The 19,301-nt window shown below is 36.9% G+C and overlaps 1 protein-coding gene across 2 annotated transcripts; it reads right to left on the bottom strand.

The window, feature by feature from the left end:
* Positions 1-3,285: 3,285 nt before the first annotated feature.
* LOC132132639 (phospholipid-transporting ATPase ID-like) lies at positions 3,286-15,911 on the bottom strand. Of its 2 annotated transcripts, none has more exons than XM_059545082.1 (28): positions 15,557-15,911; positions 13,604-13,681; positions 13,380-13,435; positions 13,164-13,277; positions 12,941-13,039; positions 12,772-12,833; positions 12,581-12,653; positions 12,081-12,151; positions 11,900-11,982; positions 11,583-11,741; positions 11,414-11,502; positions 11,131-11,324; positions 10,666-10,874; positions 10,545-10,588; positions 10,159-10,324; positions 9,129-9,317; positions 8,934-9,049; positions 8,696-8,860; positions 8,305-8,416; positions 8,048-8,153; positions 7,835-7,976; positions 7,546-7,729; positions 7,178-7,401; positions 6,303-6,386; positions 5,962-6,207; positions 5,021-5,159; positions 4,810-4,940; positions 3,286-4,171 (listed from the first exon to the last, which is right to left on the bottom strand). In XM_059545082.1, the coding sequence occupies exons 2-28, from the start codon at positions 13,656-13,658 to the stop codon at positions 3,914-3,916; spliced, it is 3,570 nt and encodes a 1,189-aa protein (XP_059401065.1). In that variant the 5' UTR covers positions 13,659-13,681; positions 15,557-15,911; the 3' UTR covers positions 3,286-3,913. The 2 variants fall into 2 exon arrangements, with proteins under 2 accessions (XP_059401065.1, XP_059401066.1); XM_059545083.1 differs by having other exon boundaries at positions 15,668-15,911.
* Positions 15,912-19,301: the final 3,390 nt, after the last annotated feature.

Here is a 19,301-nt window from a genome sequence, read left to right as displayed (position 1 = left end):
TTACTAAAAGAGCTGTTACCTGTAGCCGAAGAACCGCTTCTCAATATCATTAACTCGTCGTTATCTTTAGGTCACGTCCCAAAACCATTCAAGCTGGCGGTTATCAAGCCTCTTATTAAGAAACCAAAACTAGATCCTAGTGTACTGGCAAATTATAGGCCTATTTCAAATCTTCCATTTATGTCTAAAATTTTAGAAAAAGTTGTGTCTGCTCAATTGAGCACCTTCCTGCATAAAAATGATCTGTATGAAGAATTTCAGTCAGGTTTTAGGCCCCACCATAGCACAGAAACTGCACTTGTTAAAATTACAAATGACCTGCTTCTTGCGTCAGATCAAGGCTGCATCTCATTTCTAGTCTTACTTGATCTTAGTGCTGCGTTCGACACCATAGATCATGACATACTCATAGATCGATTACAAAACTATACAGGTATTCAAGGGCAGGCTCTAAGATGGTTTAGATCCTACCTGTCCGATCGCTACCATTTTGTTTACTTAAATGGGGTGTCATCTCATTTATCATCAGTAAAATATGGAGTGCCACAAGGATCCGTCCTAGGTCCCCTTCTATTTTCAATATACATGTTGCCCCTTGGTAATATTATTAGAAAATACGGAATTAGCTTCCACTGTTATGCTGATGATACTCAGCTATATATTTCAACGAGACCAGATGAAACTTCCCAATTATCTAAGCTAACAGAGTGTGTTAAAAATGTAAAAGATTGGATGACAAATAATTTTCTCCAATTAAATTCGGATAAGACAGAGATATTAATTATTGGACCAAAAAACACCACACAGAATCTTGTAGATTACAATCTGCAACTAGACGGATGTACTGTTACTTCCTCTACAGTCAGAAATCTGGGTGTTATATTGGACAGCAATTTGTCTTTTGAAAATCATATTTCCAATGTTACAAAAACCGCATTCTTCCATCTTAGAAACATTGCCAAGCTACGAAACATGTTATCTGTTTCTGATGCAGAAAAGCTAGTTCATGCTTTCATGACCTCTAGACTGGACTATTGTAATGCACTTCTAGGTGGTTGTCCTGCTTCGTCAATAAACAAGCTACAGGTAGTCCAAAATGCAGCAGCTAGAGTCCTTACCAGGTCAAGAAAATATGATCATATTACCCCAATTTTACAGTCTCTGCACTGGCTACCTATTAAGTTCCGTATCAGTTACAAATTATCATTACTTACCTATAAGGCCCTAAATGGTTTAGCTCCTGCGTACCTAACTAGCCTTCTACCACGCTACAACCCATCACGCACCCTAAGGTCACAAAACGCTGGACTTTTGGTAGTTCCTAGGATAGCAAAGTCCACTAAAGGAGGTAGAGCTTTTTCACATTTGGCTCCCAAACTCTGGAATAGCCTTCCTGATAATGTTCGGGGTTCAGACACACTCTCTCTGTTTAAATCTAGATTAAAAACGCATCTCTTTCGCCAAGCATTCGAATAATGTATCTCTTAAATTGTGAGTGTAGTTGCATCTGCATTTTTATTCTTTAGCTTGAGTTAAACTAATTTTACTTTGTTGGATCAGCAGCTATGCTAATGATGTCTCTATTTTGTTTCTATGTTTTGCCACGGGATTTACATCCTGTGGTAACTAGGATTTACACAAGCTCCAGTCTGGATCCAGAACACCTGAGAAGAGATGATGCTGACCCTCAGAGGACCCCAGATGATCCTAACCTTGAATCAACAAACAGAACTAACAATTATTGCTACATGTGTGACTGCATCCTATAATTACTATTAATTAATAATATTGATAGTTCATCATCTAGCTGACTACGTCTTGTATTATTATTATTATTATTATTATTTTTATTTTTCTAAAATCCTGTCAAACGTGCACAAACTACTAGCTACTACTAAATATTGTAGAAACATAATTTTCTGTAAAGTTGCTTTGTAACGATTTGTATTGTAAAAAGCGCTATACAAATAAACTTGAATTGAATTGAATTGAATCTGCACTCTTCACAGCTCCTCTGTTCCTCACATATCCCCTCCTCCTCCTCCAGTACAGTGGTTCTGAGCCCCACAGTCCTATAGCATGCTCAGTGGTTTGTTGTTGAGGGATCATATTTGAGGGGATGGCAGATTTGCCTCTGATTTCAGCATCGGGGGGAATGAAGACTGACTCGTACTAGAAAATGAAGATAATGAGAATGTTTTCAAATTAAGCAGATCTCTTACAAAGAAAAGATGATGGTAGAAAGCCTATTTTTAGAAAGGCTACAGGAATAGTTCACCTTTATGTCGGTTCAAACTCCTATGACTTCTCCTTTTGTGGAACTCAAAAGGAGATGTTTTGATGACGTTCTGGTTGCTCCTTTCCATTAAATTTACAATGGTAACTGTTCACGAGCCTCAAAAGGGACACAAAAGCGTTATAAAAGTGGTCCTTATGGCTCATTATATTCCAAAGGCACTATCAGCCAAATCTTCTAAAGACATTTAAGGAGCAAATGATTTACTAAAAATGTTCCTTTCCATTAAGCTGTTGAATGATCCTTTACGAATCACAAATCATTTAAACTGGTTTTGGTAACTGGATAAAATTTTTGATTAAATGATTGGTTCACCCAAAATATTACATGAAGGAACTGTTCAGCGTTTATATGTAGTAAATATCTTTTATCCCATTCAATAAAAAAAAACAAAAAAAACAAGTGACCTTTCACTCAAACCTCCCGTACATCCATTGCACTCAAGCAGAAAACAATGACAAACTGGAACACTCCATCAACCTTGTAGTCAATTTGTAATATGATATGTAATATAATATAAAATGATATGTGTAAGGTTAGGGACAGGTTTTGTGATATGGTTAAGTTTAATTATAGGGCTAGAAATATAGTTATATTATTATAATAGTTATATTATAGTATAATTATAGATAAAACTACAGAAATTAAGATGTTATTACATGCAGTTTTTAATATAAGTACATTGTACTGTAAAAAAAAATTGCAATGTACAGAATAAGTACATTATATCAAATGATTAATTTACTGGAAATGTTATTGCATAGTAGTTAAAGACACTTAATATAAAGTGGATGCATAAATTGATGAATTTGAATTATTTGATTAAAATAGTTTGTTCCACAAATGCATTGAGCTGAGTGCTGAACATGTATCACCACAAATACTTATAAAATAGATTTATGATTTTTGATACAGTATTTGATACTGATTGATGATACAGTACATATATAAATTAGACAAATACAAAAAAAAATGCATAAAGATTTTTGTAGTTTTTAAGTTTATTGTATTCATCACTAATCAATGCACATTTGCATCTTTGTACAAAACATGATAAAGAAGGATGTCATATCAAAGCATTTTGGTTGCCATTTCAAACATTCACTGATAAAAAAAAAACATCAAAAAAGAAACATACAAAACATCTATGAAATGGTCACACAATTAAAAGCCCTTGAAATCTGCTTGTTTGAAACTCTTCTTGAATAATCCATAGGCCTCTTTATATGTGGATAGATTAATGGTAAAATGAATGTCCTAAATAAAAATAAAAAACATATTTTTTATGTCCACTGGTCTTAATACATGAGAGCCATATGGGTGATTTATTGTTAAGTGTTTCTGTGTACATACGTAGGTGTTGTTAATACAACATTAAGAAACCACTCAAGTTTTATACTCAGCCACTAATCACAGCTAAAACCAGCTTCTTGCTGATTCAAAGCTTCACAGCTTCACTTCACAACCTCACTTACTCCTATGTGAAATATTTTAAGCCCCTGTAAGAATATCTGTCCTTTATTATTTAAATATTACCAATGCCAAAAGTTGAAACCAAGCTTGACAGTAAGTAATCACAAGTGAATATACTGTACATATAAAACAAAATAAGGAGCTTTAGGGACTCTGAGCCTCCTCTAAAATGGTTCGATATGTCTGAGGTGTGCTGTCAGCCACCGGCGTGTCAGTGTGGGGGAAAAGAGCCGATCTGGTCTTAACTGGAATTCGCAGGAAGCGTCCAGAGGTGACAAGGTCTCCATAGCCGCGAGCATGAGAGAATGCATAACCAGATCGTCGTGTACTGATTCGTCGTCGAGGGAATTTGCGAGGAGGTGTCGGAGGCACAGCTTTGGCCTGTCTGACCTTATGGCGCACCTGTAGAGCAGAAGAGCGAGAATTAAATATGCAGTATATTGAAAGGAAAGAATACATAAGGCTAAACACTGTAGTCATTTTGAGTATGAATGATTCCTGCTCATGAGATTGTGACACCACTGATTGTGGATTCCAGAAATAACTTTGAGATCGCGCCTCAGTGTGATGCTGTACTGCTGCCGTGCCACTGCATCCCACAGCTCTGACTCATTCAACACATGCGTTCTACTCATTAAAGGAGGAAGATCTCACATTGTCATCGTGTCGAGAACTGGCACATCGCCTAAGAGAGTTTAAATGCAGTTTTGGAGCAGAACTACTATAAATAATAAACATCTAGTACAAGATTCGTGCGATGCCAGTCAAACTCCATCATACAGTATTCTTCTGGGAAAAAAATCTTTGAAATCTCATGACTCTTGGGTTCATATGTTGAAGTGTTCTAGTGGAGACCAGCTCATTCAAGTCTAAGTCAAGACCAAGACCAAAGTGTCGTGTCAGAGTCAAGCATGAATTAAAATGACTCCAGGACAAGACCAAGATCCACGAAAATATGGTATCACATTCTGTCTCAAATACTACAACACTGATATATTGCATTTTGAATCAGTTGAGGTGAAAACAGAACTTGAACCCACCTTGTCGTTGATGGTGGGCTTGAGTTGGATGAAGAGGAACCGTTTAGCCACAACAGGTAATATGCACAATATGGTGGTCAGGAACATGGTCAGCCACATGTTCGGCTGGTTCAGGGAGTTTCTTGCAGTGCCTGAGAAAGATTGAGTCATTTGGAGCTGTTTTAAACACAAACAGCAAGATGAGATGTGGTTGTGATGGACGGACACTCACCGATGAAAGGAAAAGAGGACGTGAAGATCAAGTACATGCCGTTGCTGTACATGGTGAAGGTGACGGCAAAATACATCGACAGACTGCCCCACAGGAAGAACTGATTCACTGCTGTCCAATAGTATGTGTCCAGACCCAGCTTAAATACACAGAAACATTTGTATTGCATGCATGAGAGCATGTAATCTGCCATTTAAAATGTTGGGGTCATTAATATTATTTTTATTCCGTTATTTAGCAAGGACACATTAAACTGATGAAAAGTGACGATTATAATGTTACAAAAGATATGTATCTAAAATAAATGCTGTTAACATTCTGATAACATTCAATTAATCACAACTCTTGTAAAAATGTATCACGGTTGGGTTCCACAAAAATATAAACTAGCACAACTGATTTCAACATTGATGATAATAAGAAAAATGTTTCTTAGATATATTAGAATGATTACTGAAGGATCATGTGACACTGAGGACTGGAGTAATGATGCTGAAAATTCAGCTTTGCATCACAGGAATAAATTACATTTTAAAGTGTATTCAAATAGAAAACAGCTCATTTAAGTTGTAATAACATTTCACACTTTTACTTTTTTTTGCTTTGTATTTTTCACCAAATACATGCAACCTTGGTGAACAACAGAGATTTCTTTCAAAAACATAAAAAAAAAATCTTATAGACACCGAGCTTTTGAACGTATACAGTACAGAGATCTCAATAATGAACTCTTAAGCCAATGTTCAATAATTTTGGGGTCACTATTCAGTATGTGTTCAATATGAATTGACTGAACCAATGCATTGCTAAAATGTAAAGTTTTAGAGATTACAACTTTTTTTTGAGTATTTGATGTAAATGTGGTAATTCTCAATGACTTTTGTGGCTTTTGTTTGTGCATGTTTTTGTGTGTGTGTGTATACTATTGAATGAGAGTTTACCTGCACACTGACGGCAATGAGCAGGCAGGTCTGCGCTAGCAGGGCAAAGGATTGATAATCTGCGATGTCTTTGCCGTCATCTCTGACGGTGTCACACATTGCTGCCCAAGGGACGAAGAAGAGGATGAGTGAGCTGTAGCAGCTGTGCAGCAGGATCCTCGCGAAGGCCATCTTACTGAAATACTGGTTCAGCTGACCCGGAGCGTACAGCTGGGGGTACTGGAAACTCCAGCGGTCATTTACATCCTGCACATGCACACATGTTCATGAATGAACTTAGTTAAATGATGCTGAATGTTGCATGCTAATCCAGGGGTGAGGTATATTGATTTATGACATACTTGATCAAAGAGACTGAGGCCAATAACAGGTAAAGCTGTATATATCAGGTTGTAGAGCGTAATGAACCACTCATCATACACAGTCTATGGAGAGAGCAGAAAACACAAAAAATTGTGTAATGTAATTTGTAAGATGCATGCTAAAACATTCTGAAAGTTCATGGAAATTTTATAGTCCACATTTTACCTCAAATTGTTTTGCTAATCATACAATTTTAATTGAAAAACAATTAATTTAAATTGGGATTAATTCTTGAAAAAACATACAATATATAAAAAATACATAAACATTGCATATAATTTACATAAAACCAGGCATTTTTTGCATCCAGTGGGGAATACAAGTTACGGCTTCTTTCTTTGTGTGAACATTTCGGCAGTGTTATGCAAATCTTCCCACACAGTGACGTAGACATGTGGGGGCATGTTAGAACTACCTGTTTTAGGAGGGCATGGCAGAGTCTTAACTTTGAAAAAGAATATCTCTTTGGGTTTGCGACTTTAGTCTTTGCTACTTTACAGATCCTCTTTTTGCACCAAGAGCTTGTAACACTCCAAAGAGAAAGGAAAAATTTTATTCGCATCATATGACCATTTTAAGAAATATTTTAAATATGAGCATTTCACTTAGACTGTACTGCATATAATAATTTCATGATATCAAATATAGTACACAATTTCTGAATTGAAATAAATTTAACTCTTTAATCAAATTAAAAAAAGGAGGGAGGGGGGTGGTATAATGGTAGGTTGAGTGCACATTCCTTTTAATTTTCAAAATGACCAAACGCCATCTGATTAACCCACCTGGTCCACCACTAAACTATAAACCATGTTCATGTGATGTGATTGATTTTTTTTGTAATCCATCTCACCTGTGCAGAAAAGCCGCAGAAGAAGCCATACCAGAAGTGGACAAAGGTGAAGGTGAAGTTCTTGTAAAAAAAGTAGCGCAGAAACGTACACATGCGCAGATAGGACCAGCGGCCGTGGACCAACAGAAGGCGCTGGAGGTAACGGAACTGAGCGAAGGAGAAGTCACTGGAGAGAACCGCCTGCATACCCTCCTGCCCACTAATGCCAACACCGATGTGTGCAGCTATAGAGGTCATGAGGAGTAGAAAGATATATTTTTAAACAGACAACTTTTTATTGTAAAGTTCCCAGATTAACACCAATTCTTGATTTCTTAAGAATGCATATAATCTGAATAATGCTCTCTGTCCTTCTGAGAAACACTCACTTTTGATCATGCTGACGTCATTGGCTCCATCTCCAATAGCTAAAGTCACAGCTTTCTTGTGCTTCTTGACAAGTTCCACCACTTGAGCTTTCTGGAGAGGGGTGACCCTGCAACAGATGACCGTTTGGCACATACATGCGGTCCTCAACAGCTCCAACTGCATGTCCTTCTGCAGAGCAAATGCCTGAGCACAGAGTATTGGTAGATACAAGGATTAAAACCATTTTCTATGAATTATCTGTGTATTATTGAAGATGATAAATGGATCAGATTATTAGATTTCTCTTACCAGACTGTGGCCATTAATTACCAGTCCGTACTCTCCATTGACCTTCTCGTCTTCCACCACCTGAGATTTTTTACCCAGGAATCTGCTCTTCTCAATGGGTGGCTCATCCCCTGATTCTGGTGACATCTTTTCCCTGGCATTCCTGAACATAGAGTATGGATGTATTAATTGTGATCCATTTTAAATGATTTAGGAGAGACAGATGAAACTCACACAAGCTCCTCTCGCACTTCTTCTGCTGTGTTGCTGGCCACTATGAAGATCTCTTTCATTTCCTCTCGCAACATATTACAAGAATAACCAATGTTCTCAGCCGTCTCTGTGGGACATTGCAATGGTATGCATGAACAGTAGTGAAAACATCAATTAGACCAGCACCAAACCAGCATAAACCAACAGGTTGGCCTCTTTTGAGAGGGCTTAGCAGCCATTAAAAGCTCGATTTGTGGCAAGTAAGTGAGTGAACTTACCCTGTTTATCTCCAGTCAACACCCAGATTTTGATGTCAGCTTTGGCGAGCTGCTCAATGGTCTGAGGCACCCCGTCTTGAAGTTTATCCTCAACTGCTGAAGCACCAAGGAGCTGAATGCACACATAAACATACTTTTAATAAGAATAGGTACTTAGAAATAAAAGAAATCCCACTAACTTACAACCCCAATTCCAGAAAAGTTGGGACATTTTTTCACTTTGTACTTGTACTTTGTAAACAGAATTAACAAATTGCAGATTCTTGATTTTACTGCATTTTACAAAAAGGCCCAACTTTTCTAGAATTAGGGTTGTACATTGAAAGAGGAACATCTAGAGAAGCAAACACTCTTGTGGGAGCTTCAGCATTCAGTGTGATGGTGACTTTACCAGCAAATCTTTCTCGATCTCTTCATAAATTGCATCCAGTTTTGCCTCACGGTCCTCCATCGAGGTGCTGGCCTCATGGTGGCGCTCTTTCCATTCCTCAAACTTGTCTTCATCTAAGTCTTTATAAGCCAAAGCCAGAGTCCTCAGACCCTCTCCAGCATATTCCTGGATTCGTGTTAGTCAGACATGAGTAACACGCACACTCACACAGTGTTATGGAAACACAAATGTAACTCACATTAAGGTGTTCTGTGGTGACCTCCATGAGTTTGGAAGACAGTGGATGCAGCCTCTCAAAAATAATTGTGTCAGCTCCCTTACAGTACAGAGTCAGTTTGCCCTCTGGATTACGAACTGAAGAAACACACATCTATTTAACTTTGTATTGTTATATTTCTGAATGTTTCTGAAGGGTAACACATCCTGCTCTCACCAATAACAGACATCCTCTTGCGGACGTTGTTGAAGTCCAGCACGGCCAGTAGCTCATAGGTGGTGGGAGCTCCCATCTCCACCAGAGTGATGGACTCTGGGGTACGAGAACGAAATACAAAGCCGAAATTCCTTGCTGCAGTGACCAGAGCCCCCTCGTCTGGAGACTGAGCCTGGTAAAATAGCTCTCCTGTGGAGAAACAAAAACATATCGAAGAAAGAAATATGGCTGATTTATGAAACTTAATTGCTGTATTTTGGATAAGAAATAAATAATATATTGTGTTTTATTGTAATGATTACAACTGATCATTACTTCCATAATTGATGGATATGGTTTTCATTTCAGATGCTTCAATGCATTTTTACCCTATACTAACACAGATACACTACTGTTCAACATTTTAATGGTCAGTAAGATTTTTTTAAAGAAAGTAATAGTTTTATTTAGTAAGGATGCATTAAACTGGTCAATGGTGACAGTAAAGACAGTTTATTAAATATCTATCTATCTATCTATCTATCTATCTATCTATCTATCTATCTATCTATCCATCCATCCATCCATCCATCCATCCATCCATCCATCCATCCATCCATCCATCTATCTGTCTATCTATCTACAGTATATTAGGCATTTACTATTTTCAACATATTAGATAGAAATGTTTCTTAAGGAGCAAATCAGCATATTATAATGCTTTCTGAAGGATCATGTGACACTGAAGACTGGAGTAATGATGCTGAAAATTCAGCTTTGCATCACAGGAATAAATTACATTTTAAACCATATTAAAATAGAAAAAAAGCAAACATTTATTTTAAATTGCAATAACATTTTACATAATTACTGAATTTTCATTAATGCAGCATAAATAAATAAACTTTTGATCAGTGGTGTAATATATTCTGAATACTTCATTCCGTTGTCTGTACTGCAGACTGATTTGGTTGAATCAATGTAAACTGTATACAGTATAAAGATGTTGAGGATCTACTGTGAATAACTGTGTTGTAGAGCATGCACTCACCTTCAGTTTTTTCCTCAGGCATGACAGTGTGGCAGAGCGCCAGCAGACGGAAGAAGGCCTGGACCTCTGGAGAGCCGGACTTTACCGCTTCCACCAGCTTGTGGTCATGGAAACAGAACTTTGGGTCGGCAAGAGAGTTCCAGGAGAAATCGACCTTCTCTGTCTTCTATAAATGAGGAAGAACATAAAAAAGAACGAGTAAGGAAAAGAGATGTTTTTAATTCATAAGGGAGACTAGAATCACACTTTGTTTCTACTTCAGTGAACATTTATGAGAAATACTGAATATTGGGGGGAAAAAAGTAAACATTACTACTGTTAAAGTTCAACATACAGAACCACTTCTAGAGAAAATATGCATCTGTGTAATACAGTTTTTGACTAACCTCAGTGACTTCAACCCTCTGCCCGGCAAAATCCACAACCTCCCCTGAGGAACATCAAAACAGCTCAATTCTACACTTTAGTTGAAATGGTTGAATGTGAGACAACTCTTTGAGCTCTTACCGTATGATTTTCCATTGATGGAGCACCTGTTAAAGGTCATGATGTTCTGGGTTAAAGTTCCCGTCTTATCAGAGAAGATATATTTGATCTGACCCAGCTCTTCATTGAGCGTGGTCGTCCTGGCCTGGGCTGGTGTGTCACTCTTGACGTGGTACATTTTACGGTCCCAGTCAATAAAATAGCTGTTCCCCAGACGAAGGATCTCAACACTATTGAAAAAAAGAGCAAAAAAGTTCATTTTATACCAATTTCCTTTATTACAAATTATTATATTATTATGCGCAATAATATAAGCATAATATTGTATAATTTTGAGAATGTTGGTAACCGAACCATTTTGGAACCTAAGCTGTTACCAACACTCTTCTTCGAAAGTCATTCAGGTTTGGAATGATATGATGGTGAGGAAATAATGCCAGGATTTTCATTGTGGGGTGAACTAACTCCAGGTATATAAGTTCTGACCTGACATAGAGAGAGATGGGAACTACGGTGTTGAGGATGATGACGTAGGACCAGAAGGTGAGAAATGCTGAGAGAGATGCATTCGCCCCATCAGCCCTGGGGAGGAAGGTAATGAAGGAATTCCCCTCTATGTATTCCCAAATGCCATTCCCAATGGACAAGATGGTGCACATGAAGGCCAGAAAACCAAAAATCTGACAAGCAAATGCGTAGGATGTGAAATTAAACATTTTGTCGCTCCAACATTTTTATGGACATACTTTAATGACACACATCTACTTACAAACATCACCAGGAAATTCATGAGATGATCGATGCTGGTTCTCTTGAAGATGGATTTGCCCGAGTTCTGCATGAGCTTCGTGTCAGGACCTAACCGGATTTGGAGCAATTAAATATATAACATTTAATTAAAGACTTAATCCACTCATTTTTAGTTTATGGTTTTGCACCTCCAAACACCACCAGGCCGAAGCACCACTCAGTGTTTCTGAGGGTACATCCTCTGAGCAGAATCCTCTCATTATCCAGCGCAAACATCTCTCCTCCCACCGTCAGAGTTCCTGTGAACTTATCCAGACGGTTGTTTGGAGGCTCACAGCGCACCTCACCTGAGATACACAATATTGATATAGTCTGTTTTCTACAATTCACTCTTAGTAATACCCTAGCAACTACTCTGGACACCTTAGAAACCACTTAGGAATGCCCTGGCAACCTGATATAGTGCAGATTCTTTGCAGGTCCATTATGTGCATCAGTCGCTCACCATTGAAAGCTGCTAGTTTCTGGATGTCATTGCCCAGGTCTCCTGTGATTGTCAGAGCCTGTTTCACCTTCAGGTTGGTCTCCCTGTGACAGACAGGAAAAGAGAGGCAGACGATGGCTCTGGTACACAATAATAACAGATGAACCGGTTCACGTTTACATCCACATGCTCAGTTACTAACCCGTCCAGCTCAGCCGTCTCAATATAGATGAGGTTGAGAGGTTCACTGCTGGAGAGTAACAAGAGATCAGCCTAGAGCAAAGGAACAAAATAGAGAGAAGTTAGTTTCTAAGACATAATGACTTCCTGTAAAATAACAGTAAGAATCCAGGTCTTGATATTTATTTATTTAGTAGTTTTTTTTTTTTGATATATATAAAAAAGTCGCCCTTTTTTGCGGAATCTCCCTTCCACCAAACATAAACTTTTACAGAACAGACTTTTGGTAAAAACAGCAAAACTGTTATTTAACTGTAAATCTTAACTGTTAACTGTTGCTTTAAACTAGTTAGATGTCAAAGCAACATTTCTAATTTTTTCTTTTAACTCTCTCTCTCTCTCTCTCTCTTTCTCTCTCTCTCTCTCTCTCTCTCTCTATATATATATATATATATATATACATATATATTGCAAGTTTTTTATTTAATATTTGTTATTGTTTTTCAGCTTTAATAGACTCACTGTGACAAACTCATTGTTTTCCAGCTTCACAATGTCCCCCACTTGAACATTCATCCATTTTTCACTCTTCAACCTGTTTGAGACCATGACCTTTTATTTAGCAAAAAAACATTTTGGAAAATGCATTTGGTAAAAAATGCAAAATAAAATTTTTAAATGTAAAGTAGCACCATACAGAATCGGACACTTACTCTCCATCAATGAGCACTTCTACTTTTCTGTTGTTCACATGTTTGTCATTCTTGTGTCTGGTCTGTGTTGTAGGATGAACATGGGAACACAAGGCAACAGACAGACCATAAGAATGAACCGTCAAACATGTTATTGTCTGTATTGGACATAGACAGGAAGTGGACTCACGATGTCGTCGGAGAGATCTTTGGCTAGAGTTATAGACAGCACCAGCAGCAGTGGAACTACAGTGGTGAACCAGCTCAGAGACGAGATCTGAGGAATCAGCTGGGCAACACAAACACGGTGAAGCCTGTTACAACTTTTATTACTCTATAACATTTTGCATATGATTTGTCATTTCAAAGCAACATTTAAATTGCTGTAAGAATGTGATATCGAGTTAAGATACCTGTAAGATGAGAAGAAAGACAAAGTAAGCATTGGCCAGTCTTTGAAACTGCTCAAACAGATTGAGAGGGAGGAAGGTGAAGACGTTGTACTTGGAGGTCTTGATGGCATTGTTCTGTAAAGACAACATTGAGGGAAGGAAAAAAGAAAAAGAAAACTCACAATATCTCCAAAAGAAAAACTGACTTCAAAATATATCAGTATCATTCCTACTCACAGCATACTTAAATGACAGGTTGAATTCCCTGTCATTAGCTCGCAAATGCCTCTCCTCTGAGGAAATACAATATAAAAATATCACATAAATTAACACCACTGGGGGAAAAAAATACAGACTAGAAAATTGAAATAAATTCAAAATTGAAAAACAAGAAAACAAACTGGAACATTATTTAAGCAGGCGTCAAACTGTGTTGAGTGTACTTAGTCACAGTATGTTACCTTCTACTTTCTTTTTCTTCGCGTTAATTCTACACACAGACAGCAGGGAGCCCATGTTTCTCTGATCACATCATCACACTGATAAAGAGAAACCAACTGTGAAAACACATTGTAAGAAACACACACACACACATATATATATATATATATTTATAGAGGCTAGAGCGAGAGAGCGAGAGAGAGAGAGAGAGAGAGAGAGAGAGAGAGAGAGAGAGAGAGAGATCAGTTAGATAATAGATAAATGAGACAAACTGCATGTTGGATAGAGTCTGATCATAATGTATTACGATATTTTTCTGTTAGTATAGCTGTGGTTAATGATAAACTGGCAGAAAGTTCAGTGTATTTTACAGCTCTGGTCTTATCAGCCCAGGTTATTGATGAGAGGAACATGTATTTACACATACTGTATAGGCCTTCTCCATACACATGAAACTGTGCTTCCTGATCTCACAGATTATTCACCTGACAGCCATTTTGACATGATAAATAATTGTTGCAATTGCAGTTAGAGGCCAGATGATTATATTTTTGTCTACATTTAAAAAAAAAAATACATAAAATAAAATATATAATATATATATAATATAATACAAATTTTGTCTCGTATCTAAAATGAGTTCTTTCCCAATTATAAATTAGTGAAAAATCTTGTATATGTCCGCTCGTAACACTGAACATTAGACCACACTCACATATCTTCATCTCACTCTTTATCTAATCTAATATTATCATTACCCATCCATAAAACAACCAGGATTGCTCAAAAGTCAACACATCGCCAACGCCCATTAAAAGAACCACCATAACGTATCAAATATGAAACATTTAACCTGAAATCATTTATTTCCAAGCAACATAGCTTTAACATAACATCCTTTCAAATGTAAGTTCTCAGAAGACTGTCCATTTTTCGAATGCATGATATGATCAATTTATTATTATTATCATCATCATGTTTTGTTTTATATCTTGAAGCTGTGGTTACCAGAACATGAAGTAATGATGTTTAATGCATTGCTTAAAAGTGATGAAAGGTACTGTGGTGACTATAATTTATGATATGTTAATAAATCAAGAGGTTTAAGATAAAATAATTTCCCTAATATTTTGAAATATAATAACCCCATAATGATACAATGATTCTACTGTAAGCTCAAAAAGGCTTTTCTAGAAATCATAAAAAATTCTATGATGAACACAGTGTTACATTTGAAATACTGTTACAAAATAATGAAATAATGCTAGATACATGAAATAACAAAATAGCATAAAACACATATCTAATAACAAAACTTATGTTAATACCAGAAAATAAATCTGATGTCACGCCAAGACCTCTGGGAATGCTGATTTATACATTATTATTAATAATAATAAAATAATATTTACTTGCATGTAAATATATATATAAAAAAGACTATTTCAAAAACTTTCCTTCATAAATTTAATTTCATTGCAAAGTAACTTGTGTTTAACCAACCAACAGGTTTTTATCACGGCAGTTTTTTTTTTCATTGTTCCTGTTCTTCTTTGTTTAATAGCTGTAACATCTCTAAATGTAATAATCTATCGGTGTGACTCGTGTGCCACATTCACAAGGACAGTTCAATGACCAGAACTAATGTTGGCAGTAAATGGCGGTCTAGTGACCAGTTTCCCCTTAACAGGAGGAAAACACTCGATCCTTCACCCTCTATATTCAAGAGTTAACAAAAAAGATCACAACACCATTAAACACGCTCCTCAAAACTCTGACCGTCGCCTTATCACTTCACTTTTATCAAATCCTCAAATACACCCCTCTCTCTGTTTATACTGATACAGGTATGTTATGTGCTATTTGTCACATACTCAACTTATAATGTTCAGTGAGTTTAGTATTTTTTTTTTTTAACCAAATACGTTATCACAGGTGCAAGTGCCTCTAGCTAATGTTAATATGTAACTTACTTTGAGAGTGAAAAAACTTGGAAAACTGGAGCGGAAAACTTCAAAAGACTAACATTCCCCCTTTTAGGCTTATATTAAATAAGAAGAGTGCACCAGCTGAAAGTGTTATACCTGAGTCACACGTCTGCCATCCAGGATCCCTCGAGAATCAGCAGTGTTTCAGACTAAACCACCACCCAATAAACATGCGTGGAAAAGGACATGCAGAACGTCACTACAGGTCCCATAATGCAACTGCAAACGAGGCCCTTCCTTAGAATACAGGTGAAAGTTAAGGGTGTAACCTGACGTCAGGAAGAGGTTTCCAGGGCTGGGTGGAGCCAGAGGCTGCAGTTGTGGCCTAAGGACAGGGTTAGTGATTGGACAACGGTGTAAGCTTGAAGGAAACAGAGAGATTTTACAGTAGAGCATGTCCAGAGACAGACAGAAAGCAAACAGTGGATGATCTTTGGACTCTGCTGGGCTGGAAGAGGGAAGCTGGTAAAACGGTCGGATGAGGGAATGACATGGGTTAGTCACAAGAACCATTGTGGGTTATCCAAAAAATATTTTATGTGAAGACCATTTAAAAAATCTAAAGAATGTTTTTCCAATATAAAGAGATTTTTGTGGATTGTAAAGGTTCCCTGGATGTTAAAGGTCAAAGACTTCCTTTTTAAGAGTGCAGCTCAAATTTGGACAGACACTGTATACCCGGAGGAAAATAATTTTATTGCTCAAGAGGTTGCTTGTTCATAGCTCAGTAGACAATTCTCCTATGCAAATCTAATTGATATTACATATAGATATTACACAGATCTCTTAGTGCAGGATATCAAAACACTACAAAACTACGGTGTACTGTGTCAAACGTCACGTCAACAATGTTGCATGTCAGATTAAAACTAAAATTTCCCACATGAGAACCATAGCTCAGTGTGTCAAAGTTTGAGTGCAAACCACTAGGCCTGCACGATAAATTTCATGCGATATTTAATGCTCATCTTGTCAGTAAAGCCGGTTCTGTAATCAGCGGTTAATCTCCATCACCTGCGCGCTTTTACATTGAGCAGCATTTACTACACAGAGCCATTGTTCACTGACAAGCTGCGCAAAACATGTGCAAAATATGATCGCATGCGATTTATCGCGCAGCACTAGCCACAACGTTATCCTGTGTAGTGTGACACTGAAAGAAATAGTTCACCGAGAAATAAAAAGTGTCTAATTATGTTTTTAACCTGTATGGTCGGTGCATGACAAAAGAAGATAGTTAAGCAGGATGTTCATGCTGCTCTTTTCCATATAATGCGGGTAAATGCTAAAATAAGGACAAAAAGCACTACAAAAGCTGGTTTTGCACTATATGTAAAGTCTTCTCAAGTCATATAGTAGGTCTGTGTGAAATAAATATACTGTACTGCTATATTTCTGATTGTGCTCCCAAATACTGAAATCAAATTTGAGAGCGACAAATGTTTCAGTGAATAATGTTTAAAATAAAATAAAAAAAAATAAAAATCATCCACAAAATAACATCAAACCATCTTAAAACATTAGTTTAAGAGACTTTATGTACAAATTCATTTGTTGGAGTGCACACACAAACATTTTAACAACACATTTTTCCTTTTCAGTGACTGTGTACAATACCAATATAACTTCATAAAATGTGAGTAAACTCAGAAAAACTAAGTAAAGTCCATACATGCCAGTGTTCAATGTCAGTACGGTTCCAAAAGTACAAAAAAAAAAAGTGAGAACTTACACAAGTTTGAACAACGAATGTGTATATTACAAAGAGTGAGAATTCCCTCCTAAAATAAAGTCCAAACACTGCTGGCCTGATTAACAGTAACCGTTTATAAAGTGACAGAGTTAGTGAGATATGTGCAGAAATAAATAACAGGTTCAACAGTCACAATAATGATTGGCAATATCAACATACATTTACATATTGGCAGCGTTTTGTGAAAAATACAATATTTTTACTTTGAAATTTGAATTGACAAGGTGAGGCTTTTGCACAGGCAACAAATGATGGGACGAATGATAGTGTTACTGTCTTCCTCTTTGTTTTTGCAGTCGTTTCTGGAGAAACAAGCACAACACAGTATAAAATCTTCAAAAGAAAGAATTAAAGAAAATAAATCAAACCATTCAAAACGCAAAAATGGAGTAACAACAAGACATCACAGAAAAAAAAGAATCATTTTTACTTAAAAAGGAAAAAAATAATAATTTAAATAGAAAATATCAGAAAAAATAATATAAGGCCTCTCTGAAAATAATAATAATACAAATAAAACATCTACTCATCGTTAATTGATCAGTTATCATATTTGAGCTTGATCTGATATTTGTTAACTTTTGTATTTTCTCTCCCCATTTTTTAGCCCCTTTTCTCTACATAAAGTATTGAAAAATATTACATGACATCCCATTAAAGCATTTAAACATTTTAGCTTCAATACTGTGCGATGCTGCAGCATTGTCTTCAGGTGTGGGTGATGGAGCAGGTGTAAATGTGAACGAGACTATTGCTGCCACCTGCTGGTCACAGATGATGGCTGAAATAAGTTCGCTTTTGAAATGAATGGTGATCATAAGAGGCAGAAGATCAGGTGCAACAGGTCATCCATCATCTGAGCGGTCACAAAGCATGTAAGAAAGGCACACTCTCGGCTGACGGACGTGTGGAGTGTGAGCTGACTTGGAAATGGTGTGAAATTTATATGATAATCTCTCTACGAACAATTCACATTCACAGCATCAAAAAATAAGGCAATAAACACATGGCAAAAGGGGTGTTTACAGAGAAAAAGTGCATGAATCTGTGTATTCTACAAATGATGCTTCCAAAATAACGACCCAGCACACTCACAGCACCACCTACTGGTCGGAGGTCAAAAAACCTCAAGTCAGGGATTGACACCATTTTTTTTCTTGCAAACATGTTTGTAAGAGATAGACATGAGTAGTATTACAGAGAGGAAAACCAAGGTCTAGCTCGGACCAAGGAAACAGAACCGGAGCACACAGCGTTTAATACTTTATTAATAAAAACTGACTAACGTTTCGACGCTCATGCGTCTTCTTCAGAGTCAAGCAATGAATGGCAACATACAGATTTTATAGCATTGAAGTTCAAATCATTGGCCACAAGCCTAGATGAGTGTGGTACATCAATTAATTAATCATAATTAGACACTCAGGTGTACACCAGTGTGAATTACAAAAAGCATGGGAGACCCAGTTCCTCATTCAGACCATTAGGTTCCACTGTGTTAAGAGTGAAAATCCAGAACGCCTCTCTTTGTAGTAGGTACTTGACTATATTGCCGCCTTGTTGGGAGGGTAGAATTCTTTCAATCCCCCAAAATTTTAAGGACGCATTAGAGCCGTGATTAGCTTGTACATAATGTCTCGCAATTGCATAGTCCATATTACGGTTCCGAATTGCTGCTTTATGTTCTGCAATGCGTAATTTAAGGGGGCGTTTAGTAGTATTACGTTTTGCGATTTTAAATTTAACAAAACATTGAAAATGGAGGCAATTCCTAAACAAAAATTCAGGGTCATAGCTCAACCCCCCACCCCACCCCCCCCCCCCCCAATTTACTTATTTTATATTAATTATTTTATGATATTACTTAATTATGTTTTTTTTTTATCATAATACTCGTTGTATTTGCATATTAAAGGCATATTTTTTGCATGACATTTTTTAATTTATCTGTTATAAAAAATAAAAAAAATCACCATT

This window comes from Carassius carassius, chromosome 49, assembly GCF_963082965.1.
Source record: "Carassius carassius chromosome 49, fCarCar2.1, whole genome shotgun sequence".
NCBI classification, from domain to species: domain Eukaryota; kingdom Metazoa; phylum Chordata; class Actinopteri; order Cypriniformes; family Cyprinidae; genus Carassius; species Carassius carassius.
This window is presented reverse-complemented; position numbering and strand designations above follow the sequence as displayed.